Source organism: Terrapene carolina, unplaced genomic scaffold (assembly GCF_002925995.2).
Source record: "Terrapene carolina triunguis isolate 2854851 unplaced genomic scaffold, T_m_triunguis-2.0 Scaffold35098, whole genome shotgun sequence".
NCBI lineage: Eukaryota > Metazoa > Chordata > Testudines > Emydidae > Terrapene > Terrapene triunguis.
In genome coordinates, this window is record NW_020699449.1 from 5179077 (window position 1) to 5201104 (window position 22028).

Below are 22028 nucleotides of genomic sequence, written 5' to 3' on the forward strand. Positions count from 1 at the left end.
GCAGAATTAGACCCACACATATTGAGATAAAACTTTCCAAAAGCTAGTGGTAATGACACGTTCAAAGAACATTCATTGCAAAGGACTGCCATAAAATAGTTTTAAATGGGTTTTTAAACTAACAGAAGCATAGCCATTCTAAATGAGAGCTGACATTCTGTCCTTAACTTGCACTACTGTCCCTAGTTATTGCAGAGATATGAATAGTGCATAATTGTATATTAATTTTATTATCCAGGGACTAAAAAGTTACTAAAGTAAACTCCCTTCTTACAAAATGACCTAAAAACAGTAGCACTGAAGAATTAGAGACACAGTGAGATCACTGTTATACCATTACAGCTCAAAATATTGTAGGTACATAGAAACTTCAATACCCGATCAGACCAGTGGTCTAGTCCATTGTCCTGTCTCAGATGGTGGACAATACTAGATGTTTCAGAAGAAAGTACAAGAAAACCTGTAATGGACAATTATGTAATAACCTGCCCACAGGAGAAATTCCTCCCTAACCCATGTCAGTTAGGACATGTCTACACTAGAAATGCTACAGCTGAGGCTGCGCTGCTGTAGCACTGTACTGTAGACACTTAATACTACAGCGATGGAAGGGGGTTTTCCATTGTTGTAGTAAATTCACCTCTCTGAGAAGTGGTAGTAGCTCCACAAAGAATTCTTCTGTCGACCTAATGGTGTCTACACTTAGGCTGGCTTAATTACATTGCACAAGGCATGAAATTTTTCACAGTCCTGAACAACATAGTTAATTTAAGTCAACCTAACTTTGTAGAGTAGACCAGTCCTTTATAGTTGACTTATGCCCCATTGCATGAAAGTTTATATTCCATTTAAAAAATCTATTGTAATAGTTCTCTTTAGTCAGCTCAGTGTCTAGTCCTTTTATTTAAATCCTCCTCCTTGATCACAATTATACTTGGGGGCAATGAATTCCACAAACTGATGGTCGTGTTTTATTTTTTTTAAAGTCCTTGCTATCAGTTTCAAATTATTGTGCGGAGAAAAACTGTGATTACCATTAAACTCAATTATTTTTTCAAAACCTGACATGCAGTAAAATATGATACCTCAGTGAACCATGTGCTTGCTTTCTGTGCTTGAATACACTCGATGAAGGATTAGTTTAAAATAAAATCTGATTCTCTTTCATATACAAGATCTATGACCTCTGCAGATGCCTACTGTGAGATTCAGTACCCTACCACGTGGCAATGGGTCCTATTTTTGTTTGCCCCTGTGCTTCCTGTTATTCTTAGGAGTAGAATCAGGTATAACCAAGAAACCCCCAAACTCATAGAGGAGTGTCTGCTCTGCTCTTGGGCAAAGGATCTTATGACCTCCTGTACTGACAGGTGAGAGAACTTCTGCTGGTGGGCTTAGACCCAGAAGAGCCTCCCAGCACCACATGACTGGTCATTCCCTGATCAGATCCTGGGACTTCTTTGGCTAAGATCCAGAAGAGCCTCCTGGAATTACATGATTGGGTTTGGGATCCTTTCCTCCACTGGGATATTTTGTCAAGACAAGAAATCTTAGACCCTGACATCTTTAACCATCTGCCATGGAAGAAAGAAGCTAACTATCAGGAAAAGTCCAAACACAAAATTTAAAAAAAAAACCACCCAAACCTCTAACTATAACCTTACGCTAGAAACTACTTCTAAGTCAGACAGTATACCAAGTGTCCAAGCACAGATCCCAAAACAAAGAGGGGTTGAGTTTCACGTCTGCTTGGCCTGGCAGAAAGAGAAGGAACAGTTGTCAGGATAGGGGCTTTTATATCCTTAGCTCTAGAATGCTGGAACGCGGGGAGATGCACACCCTCCCACAACAGGTAACTCCTTTGAAACGGATTCATTCGCCATGTGGCAGTGAGTATGGTCTCCCAACGTGGACCTGCAGAAGCAATACATATAGAGAACAAAAGATACATCAGTAACTTTTCCAGCACATTTCGGATTTGTCTAAACAGTGCTCAAAAAGCTATGTAGAGGTCCAGGATGGAGGGAGATGGGCTTCAGAGCCTGAGCTTCAACCTGAGCTGCAATATCTACACAGCTGTTTTTAGCACCATAGCATGAGCCCAAGTCTGTTGGTCTGGCCTCTGAGACTTGCTGCCGCTCACTGTGTAGATGCATCCTAAGTGGGTTGTGTGGACCCCGCTGGCATACACTGAAAGTTCCCTAGTGCGCATTAATGAAGTACTGTTTGGAACACTAGAGCCTAGAGGCTGCTGCTCACTGTGTAATGTACCCTTAATGCTCAATACACTAGTGGGCACTAGAATTTATACTCCTCTGGCGTGGGCCAACACACCTCATAGACAAGCCCTTAGTGTAATACAATGGCTAACCTGTTAAAGTGGTGTCGTTCTTTAGATACAATTAGTGCTTTTCCATTATCTGCAAGCCTTGACAATTTTTCTAGAAGGAGACTTCTTGTAGTATAATTCCCTTATGATCTCTAATTAGGTTAGTATTTTTCTTGCCAGTTACTGTCCTTAACTCTTTTAATCAGTCATAGCAACAAAAAGTCAGGAGAGTGACTACCAGCCAGTAATGAAGAATGTGAGTAAGCAGATTGCAGAGTATAACAAAACTCTCATAGAGGCTTTACAGAACACCAGGAACTGAACCCAGGCGCTTCCTTCCTGTTCCAGTGGACCAACAATAGGAGATGTCCACAAGCACTGTAGGACTCTGAACTGCTGAGCTGAAAACTCAACAGCAGCACAGTAGGTGCATTCAAAAAATGCCTTCAAGTTCCTGAGAGATTCGTGGTTTCAGCAGTTTTCTTCATTTTAAATATAGGGACTATCTCTGAAAGCTTTAAAGCCAGAGAAGACATTTAAAGTGAGCCCACTGGATACACACTCTGGATATGAAAATATAGTTTGCTCTACATAGTTAACTATTTGGGGCCCAACCCTGCAATCCTTACTCAAGCAAAACCATTGGGGATCAGTACTGTAATCCTTACTCAGGCAAACCACACATAGAAGAGAATGGGAACTTTGCCTCAGTCAGGACTCAACATCTGGCCCTTTGTTGTTGGTAAACAATTGTCTTAAACCTTATTAAGATAGCAAACCAGATCCTCAGCTGGTGTGAATCAGCATAGCTCTCTCATACCAGCAGAGGATACAGCCCCGTCTCCCTTCTGATCAGAAGCTCTTTATATATAAACGTTCACAGAGGGAAACAAAATGTAGGACTAATGCATTTTAAGGCTCTTTCATTGTATTTTCATTTCTGTAAAGGACAATATAATAATTACTGGAGCATCTCATTATTAAATGTGATATTTGGTAAGGTTATTAGATAAGGAGAATTGTACAGTGGAGATTCTAATAAAAACTTAGCTAAGGAAAGTTTTTTTTTCTCCATGCTGACTTTGTGTAGTTTTACGTTTTTCACCAATAAAGAAATTAAAAAAAGTTATTCATAATTCTTCTTTTTTTGAGGATATCGTCTTGTAGGATTCTGTGTCTCAGGTTTCATGCCCCCGTGTCACGTCACAGCAACAAGCAGCTCCAATGTGATCAGAAGAATGTGTGAAATAGAGAATTCTACGTAGCTAGATCTGTCAGTACTTTTTGAATCCTATTTTTACTGTTAAATTATTTATTCTGTATGGTTGGGACCAAAGGCATTCCAGGATCCCTTAAAATAACAGCAAAATTGCTGTTGTTACTTCCCCTTAGTTATTTTCTTCCTTTCCTACCTACAGTGTAATTATCTACTTCCTATTACCTTTCCTCCACCTGGGAGGTCAAGTTAGTAATGCCATTTCCTGACCAGCCAAAAGCAGGTACTGTAGCCTGCAGACAGCTAAATGTAGACAGGGCTCCCAGCCAGACTCGGCTGATATTTTATCAAAAACAGCAGAGGCGGGGTTGGTAGTTATTCTACTATCACAAAATAGTCTTACAAAGGAAGAGATAAAGACCCTGTCACTTGCACCTTATAAAACTAGCCTGGACAGAGAATTAGGAAATATGCCAGGGGCATGGTGTGACCTAATTAGGTCTTTTCCATTTCTTAATATCTCTGAATCTGTGACTAAGCATGTTATCTAGCATGAAGGAAAGTTACATGAAAAGATTCTTGGAAGGACCATGGTTTCCAAACTCAGCTCAGTAAATCCTTCCACTCTCTGTATTTATTATATATAATATTTAGACAACATGACGGAACAAGATTTCTATAAACCAAAATCTGTTATCTAGGGGAAATTTCCACTAATGTCTCTTCCTTCCTCTCAGAGTTTCAGCTATTCCAGTGAGAGTCCATTATTTGCTGAGATAAAGTTGGAGTCAAATATCCTCCCAGGTCAGATCTTCCTTAGCCAGTCACATTGCCTGCTGAATTCCTCTCAGGCTACAATACATTTTAATTAACAATGGAAAGAAGCCACAAACGGAATAAACATACGCCCTGAAATTCCCTTTCACTCTGTGCCCGGGGATCCTTGTTATACCATGGCACTTATTTTGTTAAATAGGGTGGGAAAGTTCCCAGGCCTTTGTTTTGTCCTTCACATGACTTCTATCAAAAACAAACATTGGCTCTAGCACTATATTCTTACTTTGTTTTCCATGAAGCTCTTCTGATTACTTGTCATCTCCTGAGGACCTCCCCTTCATACCTTCTTTTAACACTTTATCCTCAAGGCCCTGGCCTCCTTATTTTTGGCATATTGCTTCCATAACTAACCCCTGATGACTGAAGAAGAAAATAATTGAACCTGTTGGCTCCCGCATGCGGGGGCAGAGCACTAACCATTAGGTCACGACTTCTCAATTCTTTTTATTTTTCCCAAGTGAGATTTTTAGATAAAGTATCAAATGCAGAAGCAGTGAGCAAACAGCACACCAAAACAATCCCGTTTAAACCATCAACATGTAATTTCAGCAGGACAGGGCTCTCACTGGGCCTGTCCGGAAAGGTCTGGTACTAAATTCAAATCTACCTTCATGCATGGCTTTCACAGTGAGAGCACATTAGGAAGCAGCAGATAACCAGGCAATGGAATTGACATTTTAAACCTTTTCTGCTTTTCCAAAAGACAGTCCATTACATTCTGGAGAAGTATGGGTATCTCAGATGTAAAAATACCGGCTGCTCAAAGGCAACATGGGCTTTGAAGACTTCACCACTACTGTGGTACTATAGCTGTGATTCTGGCCTGTTCCCCTCCTGATTGACGCTGCTTAGCAGTGAAGCTGATGGTCCTCCCTTTGGCAACAATTCTGTGCCTGTACCATGCATAGAGATGGGTCCAGAAGGTCTTGCCCTGTTCATTCCTCAGTGTCTGTCCAATGCTGCATGCCCCTTGGTCTTGGGCTGTAATACTGTCTCCAGGGAAGCAATATTTCTGCTGCTGGAGTAAGGTCTTATTGGCCTGCTCCCCCTCGCTGCTGCTCATGCTGAGCACATGGTTTTGTTTTAAATCAGCTACTTTCTCTCCTGGCTCTCCCAAGCTCAGGAAGACAATACATGTTGGCCTGATGAGCACTACCAACATAAACATGTAATCTTGGGAGACCAAGTACATCTGCACAAAACAAGTTCCTCTCTGAACGTTCCTGCAAACAAAAACTGCTCATACAAATGTTTGCAGAGCAGTGAACAAAAAAGGGTGCAAACAGGGCTGAATCAAAATGCATGCTAAAAGTTGCACATTGTTCAGGAATATATTTTCCTCCCTACTTACCCAATCTGTCTGGATTTGGACGAGTGGCAAAGACATAAAAGGCCCCATACTGTTACCCATCTGCCCCAACAGGATGCTATCTTTGTGTGAGTCTTTTGTTTAGTTCTAGTCACATGTAACAATCATTCTGGTCAGAATACGGATTCCTTCTCATTTCTCCCTATTCTACCTGCCAGTGATTATTAAACAATCTAATAGCTTCTCAACTCATGTTTTTTAATGTTGGCATGCTTTGTTTTAAGGTCAATGAGATGGTTAATTTCTAGGGTAAAATCCCTTTCAATAAACTTCTGTGGTAAGATGCCTAAGAATAAAAAGTCCAAGTAATTAGATCTTAATTTTAAGAGAGGTCTAGATGAGGGAGACGGAGAAAGAAAAATAATCTCTTAGGGTACGTCTATACTTACCTCCAGGTTCGGCGGTAAGCAATCGATCTTCTGGGATCGATTTATCGCGTCTTGTCTAGACGCGATAAATCGATCCCGGAAGTGCTCGCTGTCGACACCGGTACTCCTGCTCCGCGAGAGGAGTATGCGGAGTCGACGGGGGAGCCTGCCTGCCGCGTGTGGACCCGCGGTAAGTACCTTGTAGTTCGAACTAAGATACTTCGACTTCAGCTACGTTATTCACGTAGCTGAAGTTGCGTAACTTAGTTCGAACTGGGGGGTTAGTGTGGACCAGCCCTTAGTAGTTCATGTGGGGAGGACATCAAGGTGGCCACTTTAAAACAACAAACTAGCAACAACAACAACAACAAAACCACACACACATAATTGGAAATCCCTTTGTAAGGATCTGCTGTGAGTGGATTCCTTGGAAATATGTCTGCTTCTCGCTGATAAGCTATCAGTAGGAGGGTGGATGTTGCAATGGGTAGAAAAAGTTGGATTCAGAAATCAACAAATCAGAATGGACTTAATACAATACAGTCCAAAGACGATACTAGCCTTCTGCAGGCACTTCTCCCTAGATACAGAGATGTACGTTCTCTGAAATAGCTTCCTTTCTCTTTCTTTCCCCGTTTGGGTTTGTATGTGGATTTGGGACTTATGAAAGGACTGCCCTGGAGACAAGTGCTGTGTTATCCAGAGAACAGGTGCAGTGACAGGTGTACAAGGTACTCAGCACAGTGCCAGATCAGGCCTTCAATGAGTAGTGTTATGTCAACACCTGTTCATATGAAGGTTGTATTAACACACGTCATGAAAGATTAAGTTGTTCACTGATTTTAAACTAATTTTACAGCCTCACTTTACACACACATGTATGGTGCTTGCTGGTTAATAAATTAGACACAAATTACATGTAAATCAATAGCAATCCCCAGTAGAGCCCGGTTTACAATTTTCATGTTTAGAAATTTTGTCAATATTTTGAAATTAAAAATTTCAAAGGAATTGTGGGGAAAAATGTGATCCCTCCCTCCCAGTCCCTTTTATCAGCCAGACCTAATGATCTGTTTAACACAGGGTATGTCGTTAGTGCAAAGTTAACTTGCTCTCTTACCCCTAATCCCCTCCTGTCCACACACAAAAGCTGCTCACCCAAGTTTGGTAGTGCTTGCTACCCAAGCTAGCTAGCCTGAATGGGGGTTATAGGTTAATACTTAGGTGCCGCCTTCATTCGGGCTGGTAACCTGCCCACTTTGGAATGAGGACACAGGTCAAATAACTCTAGTGCTGATAGTCCTCCAGCGCCTTCCCACAATTCTCCCATGGGCCCAGAAGGACAGACAAGTTCTCCTAAAATACAATAGAAAGTCATAGAGCAGATCACCTTACTGTGGCACAAAGAGCCATGGGACATAGCCCCAGAAGTCCTACCGACCCACATGGAGAAGTGCGGCAACAACAGTGAGGACTTGGCAGTTCAGGTAAGTCTTTGCAGTTTGGTTGCTCACGCTCAGGCTAAACTAACTCGGGTGCCAGTCACTCAACTGTAGTGAAAAAATACCTATTTATCATGTAAGGTGAGACGGTGCTATCGAAGATGAAATAATCTTGCACCAATAACAGAGTTATTTTACTTTATTTCATTCTCTCTTGATCTTAATAGGTCCTGAGACCAACTGAAATCTATCAGTATGTGCAACAGCTGTAGCATAGATCAGTGCACTATTCAGTTTGGCTCTGTTCCCTCCAAGTCCACCAGTTTGCACACTCAAGACCAGATTCACTGAAACATTCTGGCTACTTTGTGCCACTCTAGTGACACACAGCATCTGTAAGTCAGTTTAACTACCTCGCTAGATAGGTTTATGGCTTCTCTGCATCACTAGAACATATCACTGACTCTAGATGTTAGAGTTTATACAGGAAAGTGATGTCTGGAAATTTTTTTAAAAGTAAGAGAAAATACCAAATAAAAAAATGCCCCAAATCAAAACAGCAATTTCAGGTTTGAATCTGAGTTCAAAGCTCATACTTCTGTCCTTCTTCAAAACATCCCTCCAAAAACACAAGGGCACAAAAGTTAGTCAGACATTTGTTAAATACACAGGTTTTAGAAGGTGGGGAAGGATTCTGAATCCTAGATAGTCCTCTGTCATAAAAACATATGCAGGAGAAAAAATAATACAAAAATGTGATTCAGACACATTCTCCCCCTGATCTGCTGGACTACTGGGGTGGAGGAGCAGAAGGATGGTCCAAGAAAAGTAACAGAAGGCCTGGAGAAACCAAAGTCCTAATCTCCTGGAGCTCAGCCAACAGCATAGATGGACCTTGCTTCTCTGCTCTGTTTGCAATACATAGCAGCTTGGCCATGGACTGAGGAGGCTGCTAGTTGGGGGAATGTCATGTACCATTCTCAGTGTTGCCAAATTTCAGGATTTTATCATGAGTCTTACAATATTTGTTGTGTTTTCTTAAAGTCCCAGCTCTTGGAATCTTGTGAGTAAATGTGAATCTTAGTATGTGGGGGTAGGGGTGTGGGGGTTTAAAATAAGTTTCTAGCCCTTGTCTGTGCAAGGGGCAGGGTGAAGCTTCTGTAAGATTCTCTGTCTGATGATGTGCTGGGGCTGGAGATTTTTTTACTGGCAAAATCAGAGATCTGCCACTATATGAATATGCCTGTCCTTACCCATTGCAAAGGGCAGTTTAGGGGTCGCTGTTCCAGCCATTGCCCAGCTATGTGGAGAAAAGATTAAAAATGTGACCCCTAAAGGCTGGAAAATCATTAGGCAAATTGAAAGAACCCTACATTTATTATTTTAAAAATCTCACGATTTTTAAATTCATCTCATATTTTTTCAGGCCTGACTCCTGACTCTTGAACACGTGGGCTCGGCAATATGTTTTTCCCATAGTCTTTGTTCCCTTCTGCACTGTGCAGGATTGTGTTTATCTAGGTTCAAAATACAGTACAGAGTTCTTCTGGCTGTGAACCAGGTGATTGCCATAGATATCTAAATTACTTAGATTCAATTAACTGTGGATGCAAAACTGGAAGCTTGGTTAAAGCTAGGTGAAAAATTGTCCCTCACTTGACACCCTTTTCTAAGGTTCACTAACCAAAACAAAAGGACTCAAAATTAGAGAGGGGCCAATTTTGGGGCTTACGTGTGTCTTGTATAATTCGACCATTTCAAGGGCAAACGCACTATTTATGTGGTTGGTGTTACACGAGTGCTCCATGTAAATACGTAAATACTTAATAGCTAAAGTGCCAGTAGATGGTACTCAAGAATATGTAGCATAGTTCCTGGGTTGCAGAGGGCCAATAAAACGGGTGCAGTGCAAATGACTTCCTCTGGTTGCTCTTTACATCAGTTCTTAACTGTTGGGTTTTCGTTCTCTTGTTAACAAACATATCACATCTGTACATTGAGGAATGGGGCTCTAATTTCAAGGCAATAGACACCATTCATGGATCAATTAGAGAAGCAGAATTCTTCTTTTACTAAGGTGGCAGTTTTACCTGTGAAATGTTTGGGAGCAGACAGACAATTTGGGGCAGAAGAAAGCTTTGTAAAGTCTCAAAACAAGTAAGCATTTGGTTGTAACCCCATTTTAAAAGAAGGTGTTCCCTCCTCAGGCTGAGGAGTAGGGCAAAATCTTCTCCCTACTCCCCAGCATAGGCGCCGACTTCCTCTCTACCCAGGGGGTGCTCGACCCTGCCCTCCATGCCAGGCCCCACACCCACTCCACCCAAGCCACCATCCCGACCCCACCTCTTCCTGCCCCTCCCCTTCCCAATCCCCTGCTCTTCCCCCTTCCTCCCAGCACCTCCTGCATAATAATAATATAATATATGGAGATATACCTATCTTATAGAACTGGAAGGGACCCTGAAAGGTCATCAAGTCTAGCCCCCTGCTTTCACTAGCAGGACCAAGTACTGATTTTGCCCCAGATCCCTAAGTGGCCCCCTCAAGGATTGAACACACAACCCTGGGTTTAGCAGGCCAGTGCTCAAACCACTGAGCTATCCCTCCCCACTTGCAGTAGAACAGCTGATTGCAGCAGGCGGGAGGCGCTGGGAGGGAGGGTGAGTTGCAGGGCCGGCACTTCCACTAGGCGACCCGAGGCAGTCGCCTAGGGCAGCAGGATTGGGGGGGCGGCATTTTGCCGTCCCCAGCGGGAATTCAGCGGCGGGGATTCTTCCACTCCGCATCTTTGGGGCGCTTCGGCGGCGGGTCCTTCACTTGCTCCGGGACCCCGCCGCTGAAGCGCCCCGAAGATGCGGAGCAGAAGGACTCCCCGGCGCCGAATGCTCTGAGGAGGAGCGCTGCCGCCTAGGGCGGCAAAAACCCTGGTGCCGCTCCTGGCGAGTTGATCAGCGGGGTCGCCGGTGAGCGAGAGGGGGGAGCTTGGCTGCTGGTGGATACTAAGCACCAGCTAATTTTTTTCGTTGGTGTTCCAGCCCTGGCAGCATAGCTGGGCAATGGCTACTACTGCAGCCAAATGGTTGGAACAATGACCCCTAAGCTGCCCTTTGCAATGGGTAAGCGTGACGGGTTGGATCACAGAAACCCCCTTGGGAAGTGCCAACTGATGTGCCAAGACTACTTCTGCCCCTGCTTTCCCTGCCAGCTTGAGACTCCAGCACCCTGGCTTGTTGAGCCAAACACGCCAGTCTGTTCCAACACAGACCCAGGGTCTGAACCACATGCCCCAACGCTGCAGACTTAGCTGAGAGCAGCTTACAGAAGTGTTCCTGTCTTTAACACTCAGATGCCCAACTCCCAATGGGGTCCAAACCCCAAATAAATCTGTTTTACCCTGCATAAAGTTTATACAGGGTAAACTCATAAATTGTTCGCTCTCTATAACATTGATAGAGAGATATGCACAGCAGTTTGCCCCCCCCCCCCAGGTATTAATACATACTCTCGGTTAATTAATAAATAAATAAGTAAATACAGAAAGTAGGATTTAAGTGGTTCCAAGTAACAGCAGACAGAACAAAGTGAATTACCAAGTAAAATAAAATAGAACACGCCAGTCTATGTCTAAGAAAACTGAAAACAGATAAAACCTTACCAGTTCCAGTAAGCTTCCTTTTACAGACTAGTCTCCTTCTAGTCTGGGTCCAGCAATCACTCACACCCCCTGTAGTTACTGTCCTTTGTTCCAGTCTCTTTCAGGTATCCTTGGGGGTGGAGAGGCTATCTCCTGAGCCAGCTGAAGACAAAATGGAGGGGTCTCCCACAGGCTTAGATAGTCTTTCTCTTGTGGGTGGAGACCCTCTCCTCTCTCCTATGCAAAGTCCAGCTCCAAGATGGAATTTTGGAGCCACATGGGCAAGTCACATGTCCATGCATGACTCAGTTTTTACAGGCAGCAGCCATGGCTTACCTGCTACCTTGAACATCCTCATGTAGACGTCTTATGTGGATTGGAGCCTCCCAAGATCCATTGTTCCTTAAGTGCTTCTTGATTGGGCACTTAATTTGCACATTCCTTTCTCAAGAAGCTGACCAAATGCTTTACAAAGGCTACTTAAAAATCAAGCCAGTGCCCAGCCAATATTCATAACGTCGAATACAAAAATGATACATGCACACAAATAGGATTAATAGATTCAGTAGATCATAACCTTTACAGAGATATGTTACATGGCATATGTAGCATAAAACATATTCCAGTTATATCATATATACATTCATAAGCATATTCCCATGAAGCCTTATGGAGTACACCGTCACAATAAGGACAAGCATATTCATATAGTGGCAGATCTCCGATCTTGTCAGTAAACAATGTCCACCCCCAGCACATCAGCAGACAGAGAATCCTATAGAAACTTCACCCCCCCACACACCCTGCTGCCTCTGCACAGACAAGCCACACTGATTCTGCTGCAAGATAGCTTGTCACACCACAGAAGAGAGAGAAGGATTTTACTCCATCTGGACTGGGAAACAATCCATAGGCCATATAAGCCAGATCTTGAAGCCAACAGAACTACCTTGACTTGCACCAGCTCAGGATCTGACCCTATATGTTATGCTGGTATAAGGGGGAAAGTACTGACTAGCACCAAAGCAATTTCTTGTAGGTTTTAGGTGGAAGACTGCTTAGTGAAAACAGCTTTCAACTGGAAGGACATGGTCATCCCACTCAGACTGAGATCTTTGTTACATCAGTTGTGGGAGGTCTAGGTTGGATATTAGGAAACACTATTTCACTAGGAGGGTGGTGAAGCACTGGAACGCGTTACCTAGGGAGGTGGTGGAGTCTCCTTCCTTGGAGGTTTTTAAGGCCCGGCTTGACAAAGCCCTGGCTGGGATGATTTAGTTGGGAATTGGTCCTGCTTTGAGCAGGGGGTTGGACTAGATGACCTCCTGAGGTCCCTTCCAACCCTGATATTCTATGATTCTATGAAAACGAGGGATGAGGTAACCTACTTTTACCTATGTAGACATTTTTGAAAGCTAATGTGAGTAATAAATGAAATTTGGGGATAAAAAAACATGCAAAAGTTATTTTGATGCATCCATGGCGATAAACAATGGGGCGACATGTATAATGCAATGTCATTAATGCCCTGATTCAGCAAAGCACTTAAGCACTTGCTTAACTTTGATTTCAGTGGAACTTAAGCACATCAACAGACAGGATGTTTAAGTGCTTCTCTGAATAAGGATGGACTTAAACATGAACTCAAGCACATGCATAAGTACTCATGCATAAAGCTGAATCAGGACTGATATCTGCAGTTATTTCAGAGAATAACTGTTCTTGTATTTAAAAAACTTAAACTGAAATATACCAGATTTACAGCTCAGAATGTTAGCACCAGTATGTTGGTTAGAGTCTAACTTGGCTAGTTACATTCTTTCCTGGCAGTTTCTGCTGGATGCAATATTCTTCACTTGCTGTTCTAAACTACCGCATAGTGTTGCTGTATGCTGTTAAGTAATTGACATGCTTCACCCCAGAGATAGTTACATTTCAGTGACAGAATGATCAGTGGGCATTACCTAATGCTTCAGAGGAAAGTGAATTACCCTCATAATGGACCTATCCAATTATGCATGCTGTATTATAATCATGATCATCATACTTAGCCCTTATGTAGTACTTTATATCTACTAAGTGCCTTACAAATGGGGAGAGGATGGAATTCCCTCCTGATCTCTCCAGTGATCAGTTTATGCCCTGAAGAATGAGATTTGGTTATCTTACCTTGAAATAAGCTACAGACCAATGGTAACTTCAGTCAGGAGTCAGGACATGGGTTAAAACACTGAGCAAATTGATGAGCATTGGCCTGCTAAACCCAGGGTTGTGAGTTCAATCCTTGAGGGGGCCATTTAGGGATCTGGGGCAAAATCAGTACTTGGTCCTGCTAGTGAAGGCAGGGGGCTGGACTCAATGACTTTTTAGGGTCCCTTCCAGCTCTATGAGATAGGTAAATCTCCATATATTATTATTTTTATATCATTACCATATTACCATATCTCCTTGTAGCCATAGTTATGGACCATGACTCTGCCATGCTAGATGCTGTACATACAAAGAACAAAACATGGTCCATGCCCCAAAGAGTTTACAATGTAAGTATGAGCCAACAGGTAACAGATGACAGACAGGGGAATACAAGGAAACAGTGAGACAATAAATTAGGCAGAGTTCCTGCTAGTGATGAGTTCAATGCACAACATTTTGACTTGCAGCCAGACTTCAAAAACCCTAGAGTTCGAGGGTGTTTAGAGTTGGGATTTTGGATCAGCTTATTATAAACAGAAAGGCCTTTCGTAAATAGTGGATCTGGATTCGGACTTCAAACATTCACAGAGTTTGGTGGGTTTGGGTTTTGGTGCGAGCCCATCTTTGATTTTTTCCTCTTTAATAAGGAACTTTATCCTGAGAGAGCAGAATGAATTTTAATGTCGCGTGGGCCAAACATAATCAGCTGTATAAGGGATTTGGGGACTGAGGTATAGGCCAGTGGAAGGGGCTGTTAGTATTAGCTTACGAACTACCGGTCGGTGAAGGAAGTGAGCTGATTCTATTGCATTTTGTAATGTTAAATAATCGGCAGGTGCTCAGAGCCTGGCCTGTGCACTTTTTATTATTCTAAATCAAAAGAAAATAAATAATTAAACAAATAACTTCCTGATACTGAGGATATTGAAACCAGGAATTCAAAGATTGGGGAGTGTTTGCTGGCTACTTGGTACTTCCGCAAAGTCTGACAAACAATTGGAGTCTGTGTGTGAACAAAAGGGATGCACTTCAGGTCTGTGAGTAAAGGGAATGATGCAATGTACCTCTGTGCCCATGCAGCACTGAAGGACCCTCAAAGATGGACTTTCATGGCACACAAGCCTCGTTCTGGGTCGCTGCACACAGGGAGTTGCACCTAGGTCTGTATTTATTGGTTTGATGGGGGAACGTAAATGATTCTAGGGGAACAACTGCTGAGCCAGCCCGCTGCAAGCTAAACCTGTGATGTGCGCAAATTCTGCCTACATTGCTAGACATCTGGGAACCTTTTGCAGAGCACATCCTGGGACCCAATCCTTCTCCCATTGAAATCAATGGGAATTTTCCTAATGTCTTCAGATGGAAGCAGAATCAGCCCCATAACTAACTTCCCAGAGGAGACTGAGAACTGATTTCTCTGTTCTCCTTGAAGTGTCATTCTGGGTGTTGGCATCTTGGCAAGACTACAGTGTGCGAGTGCATTGGATTGTCACAGACAGCCTATCAGGCTTGGGGAAGTTGGGGTTCTGGGTGCAGCTCTCACTCACCCAACTGAGCTAGCAGTGTCTGATGGAGGGCCGGTTAGCACGGAGCTGATACGATTAATTAAATGTATTGCGTATGAGGTTGTTTCCACAGCACTACAGGCTGTACAAAGCGGAACAGGTCATGCAGATCTCAGGTGATTTCAGGAGCAACGGTAGACACACAGGTCAGGGATCGCCATCCACGAACCCAGACAAATTCTGTTCATGGTAGGGAACCTTGGCGTAGTCAGTGTGGTCCAGAGATCAGTGGCACCACGCATGTGGCACAGCTATGAGAAAAGTTTTCATGAATTCATACAAGTTCAGGAGCAGGAAGGCCAGTCGGCAATGTGGCCCATTACAGAGGAACAGGTGCTGCAGTAGATGCTGTCATTGGCAACCCATCCACTGGCGTCCTCCACAATCTCCAATCGCCTTTCGGCCATTACATTTGTCAGTAGGCTCAATGGCTACCTAGATCCGTGCGGAGTTGGACGTTTTTTGGCGGGATGGTCACGTAGCGGTGGACCCAGGGAGGATTCCCGTCGTCCCATCAGGGTTTCCGCGCTCAGGGACCTCCTTCACATCCTCGGTGTCATGTGTCATAGCGCAAAGGAGGTGTCCCTATTCAGGGCAGGATTCTTGACAGCATTTTTTGGTGCTTTCAGGATCAGTGAGCTAGTGCCTGGGTCCATCAGGGATTCTTCGGGAAAGGCTTTGGAATTTCATAAGCGGCCACAAGCATGCAGTGATATTCCACTTGCGAAGGTCAAAGACTGATCAAGTCGGCCAGGGTGCATTCGTTACCCTATAGGAGGGTGGCAAGCCTGGGGTCTGCCCCGTTCGGGCGTTGAGGGCCTACATGGCAATATGGTGGAAGGGAGAAGCCCCCCTTTTTGTACATGGAGACCGGAGTCCCCTCATGGCATATCAATTGATTACCATGTTGAGATGGGGGCTAACGCGGTTGGGGCTGCCAGCCCATGAATTTGGTTCCCACTCATTCAGAATAGGGGCGGCTACGGCAGCAGCGCAGATAGGTATGGAAGCAGAGGCTATTCAGGCAATCGGGCGCTGGCAGTCTAATGCATACCGAACGTATGTGAGACCACAGGTGGAAAATCAACATTAATTGGTTGTGTTCTCATTTCAGATATGGGACAGCCGGCTACGCACACGAGGGTGTGGATCTGTGGGCACAGTATTGTGTTTTGGGTGCATAGGCACGCATCCAGGTTGCCCGAGGGCTCCCAGCTGGGATTCGGTGGCGAAGCATTACTCAGTTGGCACGCACGGAGGGGCATGTTATGGGATCAACTGATACCGCTGTTGTATGATGTGAGGGCCCGGCAGCGGCCACCAGATATATTGGTGATACACCTGGGAGAAAATGATCTGGGAACACTTAAAGGGGTGGAGTTAATGCTTCGAACTAGGAGGGACCTGATGGAGATCCTGGCAATTTTTCCGGGCGTTAACATTGTGTGGTCGGATATGCTTCAGCACAGGGTCTGGCATGGAGCCATGAACCCCGCTAGGGTGGACAAAACCAGGAAGTATGTGAACAGGGAAGTTGCCAAATTCTTGTTGCCCTTGGGGAGGACAGTAACTTCACATCCTAGCATATTCTATGGGGCACCGGAGTTATTTCAGGAGGATGGCATGCACCTGTCAGACTCAGGTGCTGCCATATTTTTGGCTGATATAAAAGAGGGCATTGGGAGATGTCTGAGAACCCGGCTGGGTGTGGGGAGGAGGCAGCCAAGCTAATGGTTGGTGCCTCCTTGTGGCGGATGTTCCGTGCAGGTACTCCATAAATTAAGGCACAAAAGAACGGAAAAATGGCTTGGAAAAGGAATTAAGGAGAGGTGCTTGGTAACTGAGCGAGTTGGGGACTCCTATGATTGGTATAGCAAGGAGCCAACCCCCCCATCATTATAGTCCACCTTAACCCCTCCTACCAGGGGGCGTGGTCGGTAAGGTCCCGGCAAGGAAATTGCTGGAGGGACCTGGATAAATGGGGGGGGGCAGCTGTGAAAGCACACCTCCCCCCCCCAAAAAAATTGGCTGGAATTGGAGGGTCCCGGCAGTGGATCTGCTGGAGGGACATAAATTTTGCACCTGCACTGCACATTTTATCCGCCAGGTTAGTCCCAGACATCTATCTAATAATAAAGTTGTGGCCTGATTAAACTTAATGTCTCCTGTCATTCTTTCACCATAGCCAGACAGTCAGCCCCGTAACTCACTTTCCAGAGGAGACTGAGAACTGATTTCTCTGTTCTCCTTGAAGTGTCATTCTGGGTGTTGGCATCTTAGCAAGACTACAGTGTCTTCTAATACAATAGTCTGGGTTTATTTTTAGTCAAGTGGTTGTAAATAGGATTGCCCTTTATTTGCAATTATATTGATTTGTCTGAGTGCTACCTCTCCACTTGTATGATTAATTTTCCTCTATTCATGTGGTTTTACTTTCTAGGTTTTTATCTTGTTTATTTTTGTGCTGTTAACTTTGCTCCCGGGCCCCTCGAGTGCTGTGGCATTTAGGTTCCACTGAAGTCAAAACAAATCTTGTTGTGATTTATTATTACATCACATTTCTGAGCCTGTTTCCAGTCTTGGAATGAAAAAATAATAATTTCCAGTAAAATACATGAAGTGGTTTGCTGGAGAGCTCTAGGCTTCGGTCTTTATCGGATTTGACATGTTGTTTTGTTAGGGTTCTCCTTAACGTTTGTATTGTAGATGCCTTGCAGTAAGCACCTTCTGAGTGGATTAAATAAATAAGTGAAAAGATTATTGCCTCCTGAAAGCCCTTCACTGAAGTGCTGAAGCGTAAAGTGACCTCTGGAGCAATTAGCAGACCTGTAGTTTGAGCAGAGGATGGGATGACAATTTCCACATGCTGTACATAGATGGAGAGCTTGTTATTTGCACTATTCCGCCTATTGGAGGATGCCACTATTGTTCCTGACATTGCTGACCATGACCTGTTGCCGGTTCTCTGAGAGCAATCCCCTGCCTCTCCAGCAGCCCCAGATAAGTGTTATGATGTATTGCTAGATGGACAGGGTTTGCAGTGCCTCATGGTCCTGTTGATACAAAATGCCTTTAAGATCCTGCCTTTCCCATCCTAATCTACAAAGGAAACAGGAAAAAGGAACTTAAACTCCCTGTACTCAGACAGCAATGAGACTGTTATAGCCCACTCCAGCACTGCAATTTCTTGCCTCTGACTTGTAAACAAGAGTCCTCGTACCATGCAAGGGAAGAGTAACCAAGGTCTACCCCATTGAAAGGATAATCCTAACCCCATGAGCTGCTGTGGAAACTGGATGGAGGTATTTTGGAAAGCATGGACTCTTTAGCACATTTAATTCTCTGTGGATTCAGCCTGATGATTTCAGGTAAGACTTTGCGTTAGTTACTGAGCTAGCATTGTCGAGGTGCCGTGGCTTTACTGTTTCTCATGCAGTGTACAGATAAAAGGGTCTGATCCTAAAATCCAAACTCCGCTGAGGTATCCCTACTAGCATAATTCTCACATTGACTTCAGTGGGATTATTTGCATAAGTAAGGATCTCTCCCGTTGGGTGATTCTTTGTCAGAGGCTTGCTGAATGCATTTGGGATCTGTAGCTAAATCCTTTTTAATCTAGCTGCTGTTTGTTCACACTTACAAACGCTACAGTGTGGATTTCTCTGCTGAGCCAGTTAACTTTTTCTCTGAGCCAGTTGTTTGGAAATGATCACCACATGTTTTTTTGTAAAATGTGTTGTAAAAGTTGACTCTTACTGTCCACCTCACAAAGACAGAGGTGAAACACAAGCTAACCGATAAAAATCTGATATGTGTTCTATCTAGTATTTATTTTTAGCTAGTCTCTTTCAGCTGCTGAGTCTAGACACTAATGGGACACTGAAGCTTGAATAATATGCATTAAATACAACGGATTGGTTCATTGCAAATACTGTTTAAAAACAAGTCTGAATCAGCAATATTATTACCAGACATCATTTGCTTGTCTAAATAGTACTAATTCTAAGGTACGGATTTCCCATAACTGGCAAATGTATATTTATGATTTTATTAATGCAAAGTTTATTTCATAGCATTAAGAGCCTTAAGGGTCAGAGATGCTTTACTCAAATACTCATTGTTCTGAGTATTATCTTCTTTCCATGTGGTTCTCTCTCAGCATTGAGGTATATGCTCACACCACTAGTGTCTCCATCTGACCTGTTTCTAGGCAATCTCCTCAGTGTAAGATACAAAGCATAAACCTGATAAACCTAGAGATGGGCCTCCAACCAGCACCCCAGATTTTTATTCATCCCTGAAAGTGTTGCTTCAGATCTAATTTTTCTGGCTCCAGGCCATCTCTAGATAAAATGTAATCTGCTACATAGCTGCAGACTGTATAGTAAGAGACAGATGGTAGTAACAAAAGAAAACAGAATTTTTCACTGCAGTATAACTTGTTCTACAATCTCTTGATCTTTATGGGTCACAAAAATGTTAAGAAGTACGATGAATGGTCAACAAAAAGGTTTGGGGTTTTGAGGGTTTTTTTAGTATCTGGAAAGGTCTGTGGCTATATGCAGGCCAAAAAGTTTACATAAAATGTGGTGAGTGTGTGTATATTTATATATAATTATTGCTGCATTAGGTTGTATAGTGTGTATTCCTCTGTTGTGGTGTGGGTTGCTTGCTTGTTGTAGATGTATAGCAATGCATCCTATTTAACTCTCAGATCAGTACTGACTTTTCACTTTAGAGGCAGATAGGCTATGCACTGAGTGTTACATTCAGAAGATAAAAAAGAGAGCTTTGTTAACTTGAACTGAATGGGACAACACTACACCCCTTTCTCAGAGTCAAATCTCCCCTGTCTCGCTTACTTAAAGCTAGCTCATCCTGTATACCTGATTGCTACAGGAAGCAAGTAAAATCCATGAAGTCATATGTATGTGTGAGAAACAAAAGCAAGCTTCACAGATTAGCAATAAACATAGACAGTGTGCTCGTTTGAGTTCGGCATTGAAGAGCTGCCAGTCACAGCCCTTTCCACAGGACTTGACCAGTTAGGTGTGTATTGTAGTCACACCCATCTCAATAGATCTGTCAGCTTTCCCGCTTTTGTTCAAGTGTGATATCATGTTTCCTGGGGCGAGCGGTGGAAGACAATGCTAACCCCCTTTCCTCTAGATATAACAGGCGGAGTTCAGGAAAGCAGTATTGACATTCCCTGAGCAGGGGAGACATTAAAGTCAATGCAATTGGCAGACTGTGAACTGACTTAACCTTGTCCCAGATAGTTTTGGGCTTTTGAGGGCGTGCTGCTGGGTAGGCAAAAATGTACTCCACCCTTGTTCCAAGGTGGGGACCATCCCTCTGGGCTTGACTCCTGGTTACATTAAATGCCCTGTAATTTCCTTTACTTCATCATCATCCACAGCCAAAAGACTTGATTCCCAAAGATGCTGTTGAAGTGAGATATAATATAATTAATGCCTCTCTCCAACAGTACACAATCCAAAGTACATCTCCATTGTACTGACAAAAGGGACAGGTTTAATGCTAGTGATAAACCTGAAACAAAACCAGGAATGTGAAGACTCTTACCTTCTGTGGAGGTTCTGTTCTACACTTTGCATGTGGCCCTTAGCATCATGATGGGCTGAACCAAAGCCCTGGATCCCCACCCCCCTCCTTCCCCGACATTTATGGAAGTTTGGATTCAATTCCCAACTTCATGGCTTGAGCCCCTCTCAGTTTCATTCAGAATGGGAACAGTTTTCAGTGCTCTCATATTCACTTTAAAGGACCAAGCAGGGATGTTATTAGGAATAAACATTATAACTTGTCCTTGGCCTGTTAGCAGGATTCTGAACCAGACTGGGAACCAATTTATAGTCTCTCACACTGGGCTTCAGCAATGTTAGTGTCTGAGCCTCATTTTAACAGCCGTGAGCCTGGAAAAGTCAACAGCAATTAAAAACATGTTCTAATACATTTTGCCAACTATTGTAGGTGGGAAGCTTATGAATTTTCAGACTACTAGGATGAGCAACATTGGTGAAGTTTTGCTTCCTACCAAGCATGAGACAATCCAGAGGGTTCCTAAAACTTAGGGATGGGAGAACCCAGTGGGTTCCTAAAACTACTAGAGTTATTTTTTCTTATTTTATTTCAATCCATATATGGTAAAAGGTGACCTTCAAAGGCTTGCAGCAAAAGCATCTTTACAGCATAACTATAATTCAGAGTGTGTGTGTGTGTGTGTAAAGCTAAACAACTATAATCAAAACATCAAAACTATATTACAAACAATACTGTACCAGAGGTTCTTCAGAATGAGGCATAATGAAATTAAAGGAAATGAAAAGACAAATGAGTGCTCTTTCTCATCACATTTTTTTAGTTGCACCTCTAAATTTTGAAAAAAGTTCTAACCTGGAATATCTGCTAAAGGAGAAACAGGGCCAGGGTTTCTGGTCCCTCCTCCCCGGGAGTGGGAGAGTTATGGTGTCTAACAATTCTTTCTGTCTGCAGCACTTGGATTAGTTACAGCAGGTGGTGGCACAGTGTCCTGGTATTTTTCTAGTGGCTCCAGCAGTTTCTGCAAAATTTAAACTCTTTGTCAAAGTCTGCAAAATTTAAACTCTTTTCAAAGCTAATCCAGAAGTTATGGGCTTGATGCAGAAGTCATGGGGTGAAATGCTCTGACCACCTAGAAAGCAGTAATTTTATATGGCAGGTCAATCTAGATGATCATAATGGTCTCTTTTGGCTGTAAAATCTATGGGTTTGGGTTTTTTATTAGCTTTCTAGGTATATGTGTGCAAAGAAAACCTTGCAAATGTGATGTAATGCACAACCTAAGGGGTTGCAAAGGTGGCTCTGTGTCACCTTGGTAGCTATACAGTGCTGCTATGTGTCTGCGGTTGGCGTAAGTTAGAGTAGGGCTATTCTAATAAGAGGAGTTCCAGCAGCTGGGAATAGCTAGAGCATGGGGCCAGGCCTGAACCCATCAAATTCATAAGAGTGAAGTGAAATCCCACGATAATCCGAATGAGATAGACATATTGTGTCCTGAGTAGAGCTAGTCAGA

At 43.4% G+C, this 22028-nt stretch overlaps 2 protein-coding genes across 2 annotated transcripts in view; both read left to right on the plus strand.

Annotated features, from left to right (window-relative positions):
• LOC112115997 (intraflagellar transport protein 74 homolog) overlaps nt 1-3328 on the plus strand; it is a 56692-nt gene extending 53364 nt beyond the window's left edge. Inside the window, exon 19 of the mRNA XM_024213258.2 lies at nt 2536-3328. Within this exon, the coding sequence (XP_024069026.1) occupies nt 2536-2651 (116 nt within the window). The 3' untranslated portion in view covers nt 2652-3328. The remainder of the gene's footprint in view (nt 1-2535) is intronic.
• Nucleotides 3329-18034: 14706 nt separating this feature from the next.
• Nucleotides 18035-22028, plus strand: part of LOC112116000 (angiopoietin-1 receptor) — a 65697-nt gene continuing 61703 nt past the window's right edge. The window contains exon 1 of the mRNA XM_026646468.1: nt 18035-18321. Within this exon, the coding sequence (XP_026502253.1) occupies nt 18270-18321 (52 nt within the window). The 5' untranslated portion in view covers nt 18035-18269. The remainder of the gene's footprint in view (nt 18322-22028) is intronic.